This window comes from Conger conger, chromosome 4 (genome assembly GCF_963514075.1).
Source record: "Conger conger chromosome 4, fConCon1.1, whole genome shotgun sequence".
Taxonomy (NCBI): Eukaryota; Metazoa; Chordata; class Actinopteri; order Anguilliformes; family Congridae; genus Conger; species Conger conger.
Genome location: NC_083763.1, coordinates 44,477,537 through 44,496,200, shown reverse-complemented (window position 1 = coordinate 44,496,200; position 18,664 = coordinate 44,477,537). Strand labels below are relative to the sequence as shown.

Genomic DNA, 18,664 nt, shown 5'->3' with positions numbered 1-18,664 from the left:
TTGACTGTTAGAAGTGCGAAATTACCTATTGTACCTTTAATGTCATTAGCTAAAATGCTTCTCAAGGGTTACTTCATAACAAACCCATAGTCAGTTCTGTTGTGTGTCAAGTCTGTGCCCTTTGCTATCTGTGTTTCTCTGTTCCCCATTTGCTATCTAAGTCCCGAGTGTTTTCGCCTCTTGTTACGCTCTATGACCACTGTAGTCTGTTTTCTGCTTCAGTCACTCATTCATTTGGTTTGAAAGTCTCCCTCAGACTCTGGAAGGGGTTATCAACTTGGGCATTCAAATTGTGTCTCGGCTGGACTGGCTGCAACATTGGCAGGCCCAGCTCTCAGTGCTGCGCCAGGTCCAGCTTCCTGTTCTGTCCAAGACCCGCTTCCGGCCCCTGTGGTGCTTCTGCCCCAAGACCAGTATCCAGCCTCTGGCCCCTGCTATGCCTACACTCCAGGCTCCAGCCCAGTCTCAAGTTCTGGCCCCGGCCCTTGTGCCGTCTTGGACTCCGGGTCTCTCCAAGTCCAGAAAGATGGACCTCCATGAGGCCTCGTGCTCGCCTGAGACCCCATGCTACCCTGAAGGCCCTTGCTACTTGAGCCCACAATGAGCCCAAGTACAAGCATCTCTGACAAATATCAGTAGATATCATGTAGTTACAGTGAAAATGTGTAAACTTCAGCTCATCAAAGAACCGATTACGGGCATGTTATTGAAGTGATGACTAAAAAGCATTTTAGCATTGGACATTACGTTTCCAATGGTGTATAGTTTGTTTGACTTGCAAAAAACAACACGGCACAGTCTGTTTTGCTTCGACAAAAACTGTTCTTAAATTTAGCCAAAAAAGGTTGCCATTTTACAACAAAAAATTTATTTTGCGATGCCTACATCTAAATAAAGGACTTCTTTTTGGAGGAGTTCCATGGAATCTCTAAACATTTTTGAGGAAGATGGTGAAAATGCCACAATAGAGGACATTTTCAGTGACATGGCCCCATTTTATATTGGTGAGCATCTAAATACATTCTCAAAATATTGTATCATTATTCAGTATGCATATAAATAAGAAGCGTGCCTGCTTTTGAATAATACACAGCATGGGAATTGGGTTTGACTTGTTGATGGGGGTTGGGTATTTGACAAAAACTTAAATAAATGGACTTCAATTAATATATTAGTATACAAAAACATTTTCATTCTTGGTGATATTATCCTCAAATTTGAAAGGGCATTTGTCCAGTGTCTTGACTTGGCTCGATTGTGTTTCTAAGTGCACCAGCCACAGCTACAATAATCTGAATCCAGTCAATATTTCCAGTGAGAACAAAAGCTTCTACTTTCACTGTGTTTGAGCTTCTGTAACTTTGTTTTTGTAATATTTTGAGTAACCATTTTATTTTGGGCATTGTATGAAAAGTGTCAAGAAAAGGGGCGATACTTAAGGGGTTAAATTGTGTGAGATTGAATTCTGTGGTCCTTATAAGGTATGTTATGAATCAAAAGTCCTGTGCATGCTTACGATTGATTGGTATTTATCAACATACGTGTTTGATAACCCTGGAGGAATTTGATAGTTTGGTTCCAATCACATAAATTTACAGAGATTCATGAAAATATTCATAAATGAGGCCCAATGAATGCAGTCTACCAAATCAGGTGCCAACGGTGCTCCATGGTAGACTATATCCCTTGTTCTTGTTAATCCCATTGGCCATCTATCCGACAGAACCCACCTACTGTACCCACATAAATTCTATGATTATTTAGGAGAGTTTTCTGAAGTTAAGAGCGTTTGTTGAATCCAACAAGCCCTTTGTAAATTTCTCTTCCTTTATTTGTACAATAAGAATACGAACATGTTCTTGCATAAGGCCCATTGTTCTGATGTTCATCTTATAGCTCCAGTTTATCATAGTGAGTTGTGATTTTGGCCTTAGTTCTTTGTCTAAATCCTGAACTAATCTCATGTATACAACTACCATTAATTCATGAATTGTTTTATGACCTTTTGAATATATCACCAGTGATTTTTTTTAGCTTATTATATTATGTTATTTTGATATGTAAAATAAAACGTTGTAATATATGGCTAGATAATTTTCAGCTTTTTAACTCAATATTATAGGAATATCCATTACGGCTACCAGTGTTCTTCTTTCAACAAAACATTTGACCCAGTGGAACTCGAAGCGAGTTGACCTGTAGTCTCCAATTGACTATCTAAACATAACTTAATTTATCTCATGGTCCAGCAAGGCAGGCCCTTATCAGCAGTATGCAGCATATCACTTGTCCAGTAAAGAATGGAATCAGTGTAGTACAGATGGCTGTTGACAAAGGTTGAACAAACACCAAAGGTTCTCATAGTCAAGTAGACCTCTGCAATATCAGAAGGCATCATTCACCTCACAAATATATCTCAAAAGACATATGGAGACATTTTGTCAGCTTTATTGTCAATTTAATTGTCGGATATCTGAATGTATTTAGCTGTTGCCTGTCACACATTTGTTTTTAGGAGAAATGTGTTTCAGTTGGCTCTCAGTATTGTTGCATTTGGTGAAAAATACTGTAAATTCTTATTTATATTTCAATTCTCTGGCAACATTATAAAAATAAAAAAAATGCCTTCACTTCACATTTCTCTATTGGTTCTCTAATTGTGTGAATGAACAATTCACTAAAATATTGACGACAGCAATATTTGCGAAAGGTGTCTGTCTTATAGAGAGAGCAAATGAGAGATGTTGACAGAGCCTCAATGTGCCATGCAGGTTTTCTCTGACAGGGTTCTGAGACACAGTGAGGGCAGGGCCTGGTCAGAGCCAGGCTCCACAGAGGCCATGAGACGATCAATGGGGGTGTGGTCAGGAGAGGGGCGGAGAGAGACTGTAGTTCAGCCTCTCACCCCCACATAAGAGGAACCTACTGTTTCCACTTCCAGTTCTCTCAAACACATGCACTCACATGCATAATACGCACACAGATAGCAGGGGCGTGCCAAAAAAAAAACAGGATGTGACATCACTCACAGGGAGAAAAAGCCAAACAACTTTTTTCCCTTTTTCCATTGTGCCTTTTTTCGTTCTGGGGAGTGAAGTTAGAGACCCTGGGACTGCTGGCATCTGGCAAGGAGGGAGTGTCCAAAAGAACTGGAGGGGACCAAGCTAAACGTGCTGGATTCCTGTCAGTCGGGAGTGAAAGTTGAGAAGCGGGCCTTCCCACGATTCTCCACTGCATTCCAAGCCATCCACAGTGGGACTCTCAGCAGGTACTGTATTAAAACTTTCGGTTAGCTTTGTTTCTCTTCTCTGCCTCTGTTTCAGTGGTGTATAATGCTGTCTCTCCTTATAAGTGTTTTATGTGTGTACAGTTTTGTTTTAGAACTTGGGTATGGAGTTTTAAATGAGCAGCTCTAATTTCTACTCAGGAAATTCCTGGGGTTTCCATAAATATCGCGACTGCCTGTCCCTTCCCCCCGAACGTGACCAGACATGCTCTAGTCTGAGGCTGCTGGGGTATGAGGACACATAAATTAGCAGAAGAGCAGTGGAGGGACTGCCATTTGCTTTTGTTTTCACTATAACTGTTACTTGCTGTGGCAGCCCTGCTGTGGCAGCCCAGTGCTCAGTCAGACGCTGGGAGAGGCTTACCCTATGGAGATTGCTCTGACTGGAGTGGTGTTGGTTGGCTTTGAATGACCCAGGTGCAGATTGGTTTAACCTCACCTTGTGTCCCTCTTTCATGATGTGGTCATCTGTCCAGTGGCCACACCACACAGACTGCCCACTGGCTCACAAGCGATGGAAAGGTGGACCCCTGAGAGGTGTCTTTGGGTCAGCCAATGGATTTCTCAGGCACCTGATACAACAACAAATCACAGTGGTCAGCTGAGGGGGAGGCATAGGGGCAATTTGTTTAAAGACCACATAGTTGAAGAACAATCAATGTGTCTGCCGAGAAGATGGATTACAGCCTCCCAGCATGTCTTCATGAGGAGTAAGAAAAGCAGGCACCCCAAACCCCTCTATTGAAAGCTAGCCCAGAAGTGGATGTGCAATAGGTCAATTTTTTTATGTGAACGGTTATTCTGTTTGCCATTTTCCAGTCCAGATGTCATTTCGTCAGTCTTGCAGTGCTTTACAGATGTCACACAAATGTCAGCTAGAGCAGGGGAACAGATAGGACCTTTCTAGATGGCACAAGCCATGGAAGGACAAAGACAGGAATGCTGAGAATGGCCCAGTGTGAAAAGACACAGGACACAGTATATACAGTAGATGCTGTGCTGGTTTTCACCACACGGTACAACGAACTTAGCTAATTAAGAACGATAATGATGAACTTCCATCCACCTACCCATTCTCTTGCCCACTTATTCCTGGTGAGGGTCGCAGGGGGTGCTGGAGCCTATCCCAGCATGCATTGGGCGAAAGACAGGAATACTCTCTGGACAGGTCGCCTAATTATTGCAGGGCCTACTGATGAACAGTACTGTGAAATTTCATCGTACCATCTTATCATATTTGCTTATAACCCGTCTTTATCAATGGTGACTCATGGCATTTGCTTCTGCCCCTTGTCTATTTATGCAGCTGGATTTTTAGTGGAGGCTTTATAGCAATGATTCAATAGTCAAGGCTGGCAGAGTGCAACTACAGGTACAACTAAAATTGACTGATGGTCCTCATCACTGGCCATAAATTGCACTCATCACAGCCCCCCACCCTCGCAGTTTGCTAGCTCTGTCCTGACCTTTTGCCTGAGATTGCTAATATAAAGCATTGAGCTTCAGCTTTGAGTAGTTATTTCTGGTGATACAAAAATACTGTCAGTTGTCAGGAAGGAAAATGTCTGTTCATGGAGGATCTAGTATCTATTCAATTGAAATTGATGTCACAATTATGGGTTCAAGGTGCTCACGGCTAATTGCTTTATGTGACAGATTGCATTTACACGTCCATCACATTCTGTACCTTCATCTCTGTCACCGGCCTCTGTTGATGGACTTTGCAAATGTGTGTGTGAATATGGATGCATCCTTATTCAGTATTTTATTAAACAGTGTATTTCAATTTACTGTAATTTAGTTATGTTATTTCCCTGCTTTCAGTGGTGGTGTTTAATTGATTTTGTAGCTTTAATCAAAATGTTTATTAGTGTCACAAATGACCAAAAAATGTGCGTACATGTGACTCTGAGCCATAATTTTCCCCACGTGACTACCTTGTGTGTGTGTGTATGCGTGTGCACACGTATGTGCCCTTGTAAATTACATAGAACTATGAGAGAAAGGTTGATAGTTTAAATTTCATTGCCAAACTGAGACTTCAGAATGGTAACTCTCTATGGGTTGAGCTGTGAACATCAAACTTCCATAATTTTGATTTAATTTCAAAGCCACACCGATTGGCTTTGCATTGATTTCCCTAAGGCTGGGAACTCTGAGCTTGAGTCCATGGCTTTTGCAGTTCCCAAATGTACTCTGGCATGAGATCCAAACACTAAACACTTTGGCCTGTACACCGACTGGCTGTCTATGCTCCCCTACCATTGACCTATAAAGCCCAGTCTGCTGTTCTAGTGATATTAGTGATGTACAGCCTGTCCCTAATTTACTGAATTACTTGTCCCCATCGCCAGTGATCTGATTTCAGTTTGACATCACACTGGGTTCTATTTTCGGCCCTGGGAGGAAAACAGAAATGAGGGGATGTTTCGGTGTTACCCAAGACCTTGTGACATTTAGACAATGCTGCATTTATGGTAAAGTGTTTCATTTTCTATTAGTTGTGCTTTCTTGAGTACTATTTATTATGTTTGTTCATCCATAATTTTGAGTAGCAGTTTTACATATTTGCATATTCTGGAGCTGATGCTATTTCCGTCTCTGTTGAAATATAGGTATGTGTAATGATTTAACCAATAAAAAACAGTTTCTGTTTATAAGGTGAAAAATGCCATATCTGAATGACTCTCACTGCTCAAGAGAAAGGACTATGGTCCATCAGAAAACTGCGGGCTCATTATTCCGCATGTACTTTAACAATTCATTTTCAGTTTTTCTTACTTCTCAGCTTCATAATTGCTTACTTGACTGTCATTGGCACAAGTGTTGTCCTCATGTGGACATATTCCAATTACAAAATACTCCAAATACTTCAAAAGCAATCAAAAACCTACAATTAAGACTAGATACTGAAAGGTTTCTTATACCTGCACTAAGGAAGTGACGGAATTCTGACTAATCAGAAACAGCTGAGAAGCCAAATGTCCAATTACTTTTGATCTCCTAAAATGGAGGGGCTATGTATAAAAAGGGATGTAATTCTTACACTGATATGGATGTAAATAATATATATTTAAATTGTTCAATTTCATATCCAATGTGTTAGATCACCAAGCCAAAAGAACAGAAATTGTACCAGTCAAAATACTTACAGACTGCACTACCACTGTATTCACTCTCCTGTGGGTTGGGCTGGGTTCTGCTAAGACTTCTTCCTGTCAGGGTGTTTTTCCTTGCTACTGTTGCCCTATGGTTGCTATGAGGGGGTCTCAGGCCTGTGATTTATGGAAAGCTGCTTTGTGACACTTTTTGTTGTAAAAAGCCCATTACAAATACATTGAATTTAAATTTAATTGAATTGCTGTCTGTCTGACACAATGGCACTGTAGCTCAGCTAGTGAGGAGTAATTAGAGGGAATAGAAACACTGGCTGGTAGTACACATCTCGGAGGACAGTCATGGAGCAAGTCAGTCAATGCTCTCCTGAATTGATGGAGGACATTTCAGTAATGGTGTGGGCCGACACATTTTTTTATGTTTTAAAATAAGTCATTTAACATTCATGAGACCCTTAGTCTTGACAGTGTTTTAGTGTAAGCATTCCTGTCACTTGTCTTTTTGTATGAAAGCATTCAGGGTTACCTCACAGTGACACCAATGACACTGAACTATTCCTCCACCTGATCTGCCGCTCCTCAGGCCTGCAGTACAAATTCTGATGTCTGCTACCCTTGCAGTGCCAAGTTCAATCTGCATTCAGCAAGAGAAAGTTTCACCTTGACATATCAGCTTTCACCAAGCACATAAAAATCTACCTAAGAAGGAGGCAAGCTTGCGGAGTGGTGTTTCTTTAAATAGCCAGCATAACTAAATCATGAGCACAATCTGGATTTGAAGTTACGGAGAAATCCCAGCTTTTGTTGCAGAGTGGATTTGAAAACATAACGTCTGAGAAAGTGCTTGCAGTGGTAAGGCCCTCTCCCCGAGCCAGAGGAGGAGGTGCGGACTCTGGCTTTACTTATCTCTCTGCTGCAGATGTGTGCAGCTGTGACAAAAGCCTGCTGAATCCTCACGCTGGAATCCAGTCTAATGCAACAGGGCAAGGAAGAATGTAATCGGATTCAATCCCGTCTGATTTACGAGCCCCATTGTGTAAACAAATAGAATAACACCTCTCGATTTTTTCAGAGGAGGAGAGATGTAGAATCTGAGGAAGATTCTCAGGATTCAGAGCGCATGGTATGTTTTCTTATGAAATGATAGTTGGTCTTTTTGGAACAGCTAGAAATCTGATAGGGGGAATGCCAGGAGTGAATAAACCTGTGTGACAATGGCAGATACCAGTATGTTATTTTTTTAAACCAGACCTGGTTGATATTTTGGCTCGGTGCACTCATTTTTCAACTGTTTTTGGGGATAACTGAATAGAAAACAAGATGTAAGAAATGGCAGCAGTGAGCGTCCTTCATTTACAAGGTGAGGTTATTTTTGTACAGGGAAGTGTATAGTGATTGTCTGAATATTTATTACATATGGCAGAGCTCCAAACAAGGGTTACTACCCTATGTACTAATCTTCTCTGTTGAGCCCCTAGCCCCCTATGTCTATGCTTTTGTTCTGAATGTTTTTGTTGTGAAAAGTCTCCACTTTGTTTCCTGTAGTCTCAACCAACTATTTTACTACTGCATCTGGAGGAAACTGGTTTCTATAGTGGGGATTCAAACTATGTATGGGAATACAGAAAAGACCCACCATATTTGTATTCTTTGTACCCTAGCATGTGGTATGGTCAGTCCTTCAGTCTTGTTTACTTTAAATAATCTCTCTCACAGCATGCTCTATTTTTATTTTGTTTCAGCAGAAAGCACTAAGTACAAGTATCTGATGGCAAGCATATTTTGAGGCTTGTTTATTGTGCTGCTATTCACATTCTTGTCAATTTTATTGAAACACTGTATTTCACGTTTTGAATTTTGACCTTGATCTTAATTTGTTTTATTGTCTCTCTGCCTGATTGCCTCCATTCATGATGCAGTAATGTTTAGAAGAACAGAATGTTATAAATTCAGAAATGCAGGCTTCTGAATTTGCTTTGCTCTTAATTCCAACAGATTGAAGTCCCTACTTACCCAACCTGTGTCTTAGACTAAACCAGCTGTGTGGCACAGAAAAGGCTGAAATCTATGGAGGCTGAGCCACCTACCGCCCCACCTTGAAACAACATTATCTTCTGAAAGTAAAAAACAACCCCTGTTCCTCCAAAACTCTCCGCCCACTGTCCACCCCTTCCCTCTTAAAAATAGAAAACCATGGCGCTTTGTCTTGGACAAGTCTTCAGCAAAGACAAAACGTTTCGGCCTCGGAAGAGGTTCGAACCAGGGACCCAGCGCTTTGAGTTGTATAAGAAGGCCCAGGCCTCTCTGAAGTCAGGCCTGGATCTGCGCAAGGTAGTGCTGCTGCCTGAAGGGGAGAATATCAATGACTGGATCGCTGTGCATGTGGTGGACTTCTTCAACCGCATCAACCTGATCTATGGCACGGTCAGCGAATTCTGCACGGAGCGTACCTGTCCAATCATGTCTGGTGGTCTGCGCTATGAGTACCGCTGGCAGGACGGCCACCTGTACAAGAAGCCCACCAAGCTGCCAGCCCTCAAGTACATGAACCTGCTGATGGACTGGATTGAGACGCTCATCAACAACGAAGACATCTTCCCCACGCGAGTAGGTGGGTTGGTTTAGTGATAAAGTCAAAATACCAATTTCTGTTAAAATATGAACTGTTAAATATTTCAAATATAGCACTTTATTAGGTATTTATTGCACATACAGCAGCAGACTTATTAAGTCTTCTGCTGCTGTAGCTTATCCATATAGAGGTTTGACGTGTTGTGTGTTCAGAGATGCTCTTCTGCATACCGCTGTTTTAAAGCGTGGTTATTTGCATTACTGTCACCTTCCTGTCAGCTTTGCCCAGTCTGGCCCTTGTCTGTTGACCTCTCTCATCCACAAGGCATTTCCGTCCCCAGAACTGCCGCTCACTGGATATTTCTGGTAAACTCTAGAGACTGTGGCATGTGTAAATCCCAGGAGAACAGCAGTTACAGAGATACCCAAACATGGCCATCTGACACCTACAAACCTACGACACGGTCGAAATCACTGTGATCACATTTTTCCCCATTCTGATGGTTGATGCGAACATTAACTGAAGCTCTTGACCTATATGTGCATGATTGTATGCATTACAGTGCTGCCACTTGACTGGCTGATTTGATAATCGCATGAATAAGTAGGGGTACAGGTGTTACTAATAAAGTGCTCAGTGAGTGTATATTAAGATATGACATATTACAAACTTCATGACACTACAAACCATTTAATTGATATTTTGCTCAATGCTCTTTCTGTCCTAATTTTGTATTACAGACTGAAAACAGGGTTGATCATACCTGCTAACAGTCGTATTGTGTCTCTGTGTGTGGCATATTCCTGCCAAATCCTGTAGGTGGCAATCAATCTCTTCATGAAAGTATGTGTGGCCAGAAAGAGAAGTGAAGTTGGTATGAATCTTTTTTATGAGGATCTTCTGCCGGCATGAGAGTGTTTCTCTGACAGGCCTAAAAATGGAGAAGATATCATTACTCAGACTCAACTATTGTGCCTTAGAGCAGTGGTTCCCAAACTGGGGGCTCGGTAAAGTTTCACAGGGGGTCGTGAGGCCCTCTTGTTTTCAAGGGGTGTAAAAAAAAGTCTGTGGGAAAATGTCTTTATGGTACTTTCTTCACCGCGTTAAAACAGATAATAATTTAAAAAAGCACTACCTTAGAGCAAGGTTCTTACCTCCTGCAAATTCAGTGAAAGAATACTGCAGTGTAAATGGATTGCAGATTACCTGATATTTAAAATGGTGCATATTGTAAAATAAATTGATAATCCCAGTTTCGACATAAAAACGAATTAAATTGTGCTTATGTTACTGAGTTAACCTGATAACAATATTCAAGATTTGTTATAATTACAGACATATTTTGAGAAGGTTTATAGCCTAGGTGTCTGTCCTTTGCCCTCATCCAGAATACCTCAGCAGGGGCCATCGACAGGTTAATTAAACAGGGATGGTGACATTTGAAACAAATTGTTTAGGTGCTTCTCTGTGATATTTTAATGTCAAACAATGGGGCTGTCAGCCATCTGTTTCTTCTCTAGGACTCTCAAAGACATAGGGCACCACTGGAATAAAACAAATCAAGTCTTCATCCAGGAAGACTGAAAACGGACTTGTTTTGTGACTGAACAAAGAAACACAATATCATGAGTGGATAATCTACCATAAGACAAGAATAAATAGCCAGGTGTGCAGTACATATTAATTGTGTATGTTATAAAGTATAGCCAGTTCACCAAGTGTACCAAAATAAGTAATATTTGAATTGTTGAGGAATGGGCTTCACCTGTGTAATATGCTGCCATGATGGTGGTCCTTCCATAACCGCAAGATTTAAAAACCGGTATCACAGTGGCTTCCTCACTCTTCCAGGTGTTCCCTTCCCTAAGAACTTCCAGCAAGTCTGCAAGAAGATCCTGAGCCGCCTGTTCCGGGTCTTTGTTCACGTCTACATCCACCACTTCGACAGCGTCTGCAGCATGGGCGCCGAGGCACACATCAACACCTGCTACAAGCACTACTACTACTTCATCACAGAGTTCAGCCTTATCGAGCATTCGGAGCTAGAGCCCCTGGTGAGGAAATGGGTTGCCTGGTGGTGTGGTGTGGTGTGGTGGGTTGGGGTGGGGTGGGGAGTTTGGTTTAGAATCTGTTGGTTGGGAGAGGTTGGTTCACGTGATCTACAGATATGTTTGAATATTGATAATAGCATCCCACCCTTGAAAATATGATGGGGGGCACTGGAGATTCCCTTGCACTTTGCAGTTCCTCGATTTGTAACATGAATTTGTGATGGGATAATGCAAATTTCTTCATCTCCGCCTGTGGTGCAGATTGCTGATTTGTGGTGCAAATTATACAAGGCCAGTGGAGGGAAGGTGCTTTGCTGGTGGAGTGAATACTTACTGTACTGCCGCAGAATGGAGAAGGTTCCGGGCAAAGAGGATGAACGGAGACAGACAAAAGAACCGTGAGGGGATTTCCACCCAGGACAGCATTTTTATGCCGGTCCAAATTCTTCAAATTCAAATTCTACTTGTCACAGACACAGTCATATAGAGTACAATGCGCAGTGAAATTCTTGTTGTACCCATTCCGGCTAAAATAGATTAAATGTATTAAAAACAGCATAAATTAAATAAATAAATAAAAAGATTAGTGTACACATGCAAGATAAAGATAAAATGCAAGGTGCAAAGCATTTTTATGCCAGTCCAGACTTTCCATCTCTTGTCCTGTCTCACTTACACAACAGATGAAGCTAATGGTTTGATCCCCCACTGAAATAACTGAGATAACCCAGATTACCTTCACTGCTTTTCTCCTGTATTACTGTATTGCTGTATTTACAGTGAGGCATCAGGGAGGGGGGTCTCTGTCCCTCCTTGAGGAAATACAATTAAAATGTCTACGCATAATGCAGTGGCCTAGTATAGAAGGCAATGGTTCAGTGAGGCATCTGATTCCACCCTGATTATGACAGGTCAGATTCTCTACATTTATGTAACAAAATGGTGCAGGGGGAAGAGAATTCAGGAGGCATCTCACAAATCAGTGTGCACATATTGACTCAGCAGGAACTGGCCCCCACTCTCAGGCAAGGTTAATTGGCTATATGTGTTCAGTAAACAAAACGGAATTACATTTGGTAGAACATTCCTTAATTTATGATAAAATAATGTATGTCCTGTGGGAGTGGTGTTGAGGGCTAAATCATTTTATAATGAGGTGGTCACTATTGGTATTGCACCCTTGAACATAATAGTTACATTTTGCCAGCTTTAAGTCATGTTATAATAAAAGGAATTCATTACAGTTCCAGGACCAGTGACCAGGGCTAAACCAAAAGAGCAGCACTGCCCAAACCACACTCAATCCACTGGAAATCCACTCAGACAATGAAGGGCATTCAGTGTAACTGCCATGACACACACATGAGTCTGTTATTGCCATTTGTCAACATAAGGACCATGAGTTGAGCCAGTGACAGTCAAGAAGGCCATAATGAGGCTAACAAATAAGAACATAATAGTCAGAGACGCCAACTAAACAATAGGCTTACCAAACAAAATGTTTGGCACATCATTAATAAGAAAGAGAGCACTGGTAAGCTCAATAATTGGAAGAAGAACTCTTGCCGTAATGAAGAAAAACCCCCAAACACCTGTCCAGATCAGAAACAAGAGGCAGGCATCAGTGAATCTCCACAGAAGACTTCATAAACAGATCTACAGAGGCTATGCTGCAAGATGCAAACCACAAGCTGCAGTGGGGCAAAAAAGTATTTAGTCAGCCACCAATTGTGCAGGTTCTCCCACTTAAAAAGATGAGAGAGGCCTGTAATTTTCATCATAGGTACACTTCAACTATGAGAGACAGAATGGGGGGAAAGAATCCAGGAAATCACATTGTAGGATTTTTAATGAATTAATTGGTAAATTCCTCGGTAAAATAAGTATTTGGTCACCTACAAACAAGCAAGATTTCTGGCTCTCACAGACCTGTAACTTCTTCTTGAAGAGGCTCCTCTGTCCTCCACTCGTTACCTGTATTAATGGCACCTGTTTGAACTCGTTATCAGTATAAAAGACACCTGTCCACAACCTCAAACAGTCACACTCCAAACTCCACTATGGCCAAGACCAAAGAGCTGTCAAAGGACACCAGAAACAAAATTGTAGACCTGCACCAGGCTGGGAAGCCTGAATCTGCAATAGGTAAGCAGCTTGGTGTGAAGAAATCAAATGTGGGAGCAATTATTAGAAAATGGAAGACATACCAGACCACTGATAATCTCCCTCGATCTGGGGCTCCACGCAAGATCCCACCCCGTGGGGTCAAAATGATCACAAGAACGGTGAGCAAAAATCCCAGAACCACACGGGGGGACCTAGTGAATGACCTGCAGAGAGCTGGGACCAAAGTAACAAAGGCTACCATCAGTAACACACTACGCCGCCAGGGACTCAAATCCTGCAGTGCCAGACGTGTCCCTCTGCTTAAGCTAGTACATGTCCAGGCCCGTCTGAAGTTTGCTAGAGAGCATTTGGATGATCCAGAAGAGGATTGGGAGAATGTCATATGGTCAGATGAAACCAAAATAGAACTTTTTGGTAAAAACTCAACTTGTGTTTGGAGGAGAAAGAATGCTGAGTTGCATCCAAAGAACACCATACCTACTGTGAAGCATGGGGGTGGAAACATCATGCTTTGGGGTTGTTTTTCTGCAAAGGGACCAGGACGACTGATCCGTGTAAAGGAAAGAATGAATGGGGCCATGTATCGTGAGATTTTGAGTGAAAACCTCCTTCCATCAGCAAGGGCATTGAAGATGAAACGTGGCTGGGTCTTTCAGCATGACAATGATCCCAAACACACTGCCCGGGCAACGAAGGAGTGGCTTCGTAAGAAGCATTTCAAGGTCCTGGAGTGGCCTAGCCAGTCTCCAGATCTCAACCCCATAGAAAATCTTTGGAGGGAGTTGAAAGTCCGTGTTATAAATTCTTTAAAAATCAGACAATGTGATTTTCTGGATTTTTTTTCCTTCTCATTTTGTCTCTCATAGTTGAGGTATACCTATGATGAAAATTACAGGCCTCTCATCTTTTTAAGTGGGAGAACTTGCACAATTGGTGGCTGACTAAATACTTTTTTGCCCCACTGTAGCTGTAAAAACAGGGTGGCCAGGTTACAGTTTGCTAAGCAGTACCAAAAGGGCCTGGAGAGAAAAAAGGTCTTGTGGACTGATGAGACCACGATTGATGTGTCAGAGGACAAAGCATGGAGGCTAAAAGGAACTGCCCAAGAACCAAAGCTCCTCATCTGCGAAACATGATGGTGTTTGGGTGTTATAGATTTGGCATGTGGGCATGAGCAGAATTAATTATAAAATGTAAAGAAGCATCGTATCTGCTCAAATTCAACCAAATGCTTCCAAACTCATTGGATGGTGCTTCATCCCACAGCAACACTCACTGAGCCCTTAATTAGGCAGACCTGTACACCAGCTTGTTAATGTAAATATTTAATCAGCCAATCATGTGGCAGCAAATAAATGCATTAAAAGCATGCAGACATGGTCAAGAGGTTCAGCTGTTTTTCAGATCAAATGTCAGAATGGGGAAGAAATGTGATCCAAGTGACATTTTTTGACCGTGGAATGATTGTTGGTGCCAGTTTGAATATCTCAGAAACAGCTGGTCTCCTGGGATTTCCGTGCACAGCAGTCTCTAGAGTTTGCAGAGAATGCTGCGAAAAACAAAAATCATCCAGTGAGCAGCAGTTCTATGGGAAGAAACACCTTGCTAATGAGAGAGGTCAGTGGAGGAGGGCCAAACTGGTCAAAGCTGACAGGAAGGTGACAGTAACGCTAATAACCACACTTCACACACAACGCGTCAAAACCTTTCAAGTGGATGGGCTACAGCAGCAGAAGACCAATAAATCTGAATAATAAGTCTAATAAATACCCCACTGAATGTATATCAATGTTGTGCACGATGTCACTTCTTTGCTAGCAGAAAATATTCTACCACATGGTTTGCAAGCTTTTTCATTCTATACTCAAAGCAACCTCTTCTGCTGGGAAATCTTTCCCCACTGGATTCTTTTAGGATATTTTTATAGTTTGAAATGTTTTCATTTTAAAAATAACCACTACTTAACTCTGTGCCACTTGAGGGCAGAGGCTTGAACCTTGTAGTACTTGGCTGCGTTTGAAGTAACCAAAAAGAGAGCCGGCCCAAATCCTGTATTGAATGATCCTAAACCTAATCCCTTGTCAAGCACTAGATATGGATTTTGAGCTCATGTTACAGTACTTGGCCCTGTGTGCATAGCCACACAAAAATGTCTGGCCAGTGTCCAGTGGCCACTGCCAAATCAGTAGAGTGGCTGGCCCTTCAATTTCCAATGGTCATAGAACCTCATTGTCTGAGAGAAAACTCTCAGATGCACATCTATGTTTTGATGTGTTTTCTTTTTCTCAGAAAAGATAAGAACACTGCACTGTTCATAAAGACATAAATGTTTCTGCTGGATTTGGTGAACCTTGCTACTAGTTTGGAGGCATGTTTTGTAAACAGCATTAATGTGCAGACAAGACATTTTTTTCTACAGAACGCTGTAATTGTAGAGATCTTCATACAGTCCGTTGGCTGCAAGGCTTTCTTTTGTTCATCATTTATGTCAGTTTACCCTGACTTGTACCCCCGTTTACATGTCTTGTACATTGAGTTGAACTGTATCTGGGCAAGAAAGTCTCATCTGGGATGTCTGGGTATTAATCAGGACAATTTCAGTAACTAATTGAATCTCCCTTTTTCCTCACAGAAAGAAATGACAGAAAGAATCTGTAACTGAGACCATGGGAGTTCCTGTAAACCCTACAGCAAGCACAGAGATTCTTCTAGAGACTATTGACCAGTAGCTTTCATTCCAAATGTCAAAACCAAAGCCACTTTATTTTCTTATTGTAATACGGTGACTGCATATGTCAGAAGACCATTTTACCTGTGCTTACATTTTCTATGTTGGCCTCCTCAGTAATAGCATAGTAATTAATACCATAGCTGTGTTGTCAAAGCATGTTTTACTCATTTACTAGCATCTATGCATGCATGTGATATACCACTATGAAATGTTTAGTGTTGTTTTTGTTTTTCAAAGTACTTGTACTGTAGCTTCATGTCGGGACCAAGTTCTGAGCCATTGATTACTAGTAGTAAGCTGAATGGACAAACCAGGGTGCTGCAGATACCTTTCTCTTTAGCAAAAGTGTCATTCCAGTTTCACATAATTATGTAAAAGAGAGGCTTTTATGTGACAATGAAGCATTGATTTCACCCAACAGACTTTACATTAAATATAATGTTTGCCACCATAAATGTGTGGGTGTCCTGCCCTGAAAAGAATAGCTGTGAAATACTGATTCAGTTACATTACTGTTCAGCAGACAAACTAGTATACGTATGCCGAATGAAATGCAATACATGTCTGGACCAAAAAACCTTATTGGACCATTTTCTAAAGCTAAATCAGCATACAAGAGAGGTACCATATTAGCAAACCATTTTTCATTTTAGTCCTGTCAATGTCAAAATGAGCTAGATCAGTTTCATGTTTATGTTTTAATGTTTCAATTGTATGTTTTCAGGTGATGACTTTATAAAAAATCTTTTGGTTTATTACAATAATACAGTACAAATGTATTTAAACATGAGCCAATGTGGCTTATTGCCTTTGCAGAATGTTGTAATTCTTGTGTTTTCAAATATTTTCTATTTGGTTTTGAATATTAAAGACCATTGTTACATGTCTCCCTGCTTGCAGAGCGTACTCTGTACCTGAGATGCATATGAATACACTGTATATATACCTTAGAGACCACCTTTCTTGGCTGCTACACAAAGCCCTACTGAATGCTTGTCATCATTAGTTGAAAATGTTTGCGGACTAGTCACAAGTGGGATCTCTTAATAGTGGCAAAATGAGAAACGCATACAAGAAACCCGCCTGAGAACTAGGGACTTTGAGCTGAGGAGCTTTTTTTGTTTGGGATCGTATTTTTTTTTTTTATTATAGATGAGAGTAGAAATGTACATTCTGAGATGTTATTGGCAATAGAAAAAAGCTGATGCAACTGATTGGAGTCCTTTCAGCTATGAGAAAACACATCAATTTCTTTATACCCAAAAATATGTTTTTGTCTTTTCAAATACAAACTGTGTGAGCAAGGGTTTATTTTATTATTGTGTATGAAAAGGGGGAGTCTGAGAGGTGATTAGGTATACTTAGGGAGAAACCTACTGAGATTACAGTTCTGGGGCTGTATTACAGAAACATCCAATCTCCCCTTAATTTTATAATTATTCTCAGTGGGATTTAAGTGTTTTCCCAGTTGCTTTTACCCCGGGTTCCTAACTGTCTGAGTTGTGGTTTGAACCAGTAGGTAGGCTACCGGTTGTATGGGAACTGGTGCCCTAGTCATACGTGTAGGTTTGAGGGGAGACAGGGACATATCACTCAATATTTTCATATGAATTGCTAGACAAGGAGACCTGGGACTGCAAGAGATTAGGTGGTCCAGTAGTGCGTCTCCCCCAAAGGTTAAATTAAACTAAATTCCTATGGCTGTAGTGGTACCGGCTTTCAGTGCCCAACCCTACGTGTTCTTGTCTCTGAAAGAGATGGCTAACTAACGTCAGTTTGTTAATTTACCTAACCAATCTGCTTTAATAAAATAGAATGGAGTAGATAAGATTCCTAAAGTTAGTTAAAATTTGCATCTCTAATATGAATTTGTCAAAACGATCTTAGATTTGTCCTATCATAAATTTGGACTTAAAATAGGATGATTCTGTAATACAGCCTCTGGTGAAAATCAGAAAACACAGAAAGGGACAAATAGTCTCAAAATGTGTTTGTGCCATCACTGTGTTGGAAACAGAGTTACTTGGCTGCTATCCAGGATGTTAAAGGTAGAAAGGACTTAATACATTCTGTCAGAAATAAGTCATGAGCCCAGGCTGCAACAGTTCTTGAAGATAGTGACGGCAGCATGCTTTATCCTCATGGTCATTTTCACACTACAAGTTCCACTTTATCAGAAATTGCTGGTTGCAGAAAATGTGGTATTTCAACTGTCTCTGAGCAGGCGACCAAATGGTTGACGCAACAGGATGAGGGTTTGTCAGCAACATCTTGGTAGGCACACCAGCAAAGTTGTTCAGTCAGACAACTCACAATGTTTTTTTACTGAGAATAATAAAAATGCAAACTTTGGCATCAAGGCTCTGCCTCTTTGACTTCCTATTTGCAAACAGATTGTAGCTTCAAACCAGCCAAATTAATAACAGAAAGTGACCACTACAAACCCCCCAAAAAAACGTGAGAGAGCAGAGCTTGACACACCCATGCTACAGTATGTGTAAAGTGGAGACGCATTAGGAGATCAAAGGTTTTCAGAGGCTGGTTTGACCATGTTTGAAATGGACTCTCCGCCATCTGGATTTTGGGCAGAGTCCAAAGAACCCGGGTTCCTGTTTGAACTGAAGAGGTCCAGGGACATGATGATCAGACAAAGCGATTCATCAAGATTATGTGTAGACCACACTGATGGGTGGGTTGGATGTACAGTGGGCTCCAGAATTATTGGCACCCTTAATAAAAATGTTGAAAAAAGGTGGATGTGGATAGTGATCATGAACATGG

At 41.2% G+C, this 18,664-nt stretch overlaps 1 protein-coding gene across 3 annotated transcripts; it reads left to right on the top strand.

Moving 5' to 3' along the window:
* Window positions 1-2,959: 2,959 nt before the first annotated feature.
* mob3c (MOB kinase activator 3C) lies at window positions 2,960-16,770 on the top strand. 3 transcript variants are annotated; one of them, XM_061237485.1, is made up of 5 exons: window positions 2,960-3,268; window positions 8,398-9,013; window positions 10,826-11,028; window positions 11,287-11,423; window positions 15,785-16,770. In XM_061237485.1, the coding sequence occupies exons 2-5, from the start codon at window positions 8,596-8,598 to the stop codon at window positions 15,792-15,794; spliced, it is 768 nt and encodes a 255-aa protein (XP_061093469.1). In that variant the 5' UTR covers window positions 2,960-3,268; window positions 8,398-8,595; the 3' UTR covers window positions 15,795-16,770. The 3 variants fall into 3 exon arrangements, with proteins under 3 accessions (XP_061093469.1, XP_061093472.1, XP_061093470.1); XM_061237486.1 differs by lacking the exon at window positions 2,960-3,268 and adding an exon at window positions 5,102-5,763; XM_061237488.1 differs by lacking the exon at window positions 11,287-11,423.
* Window positions 16,771-18,664: the final 1,894 nt, after the last annotated feature.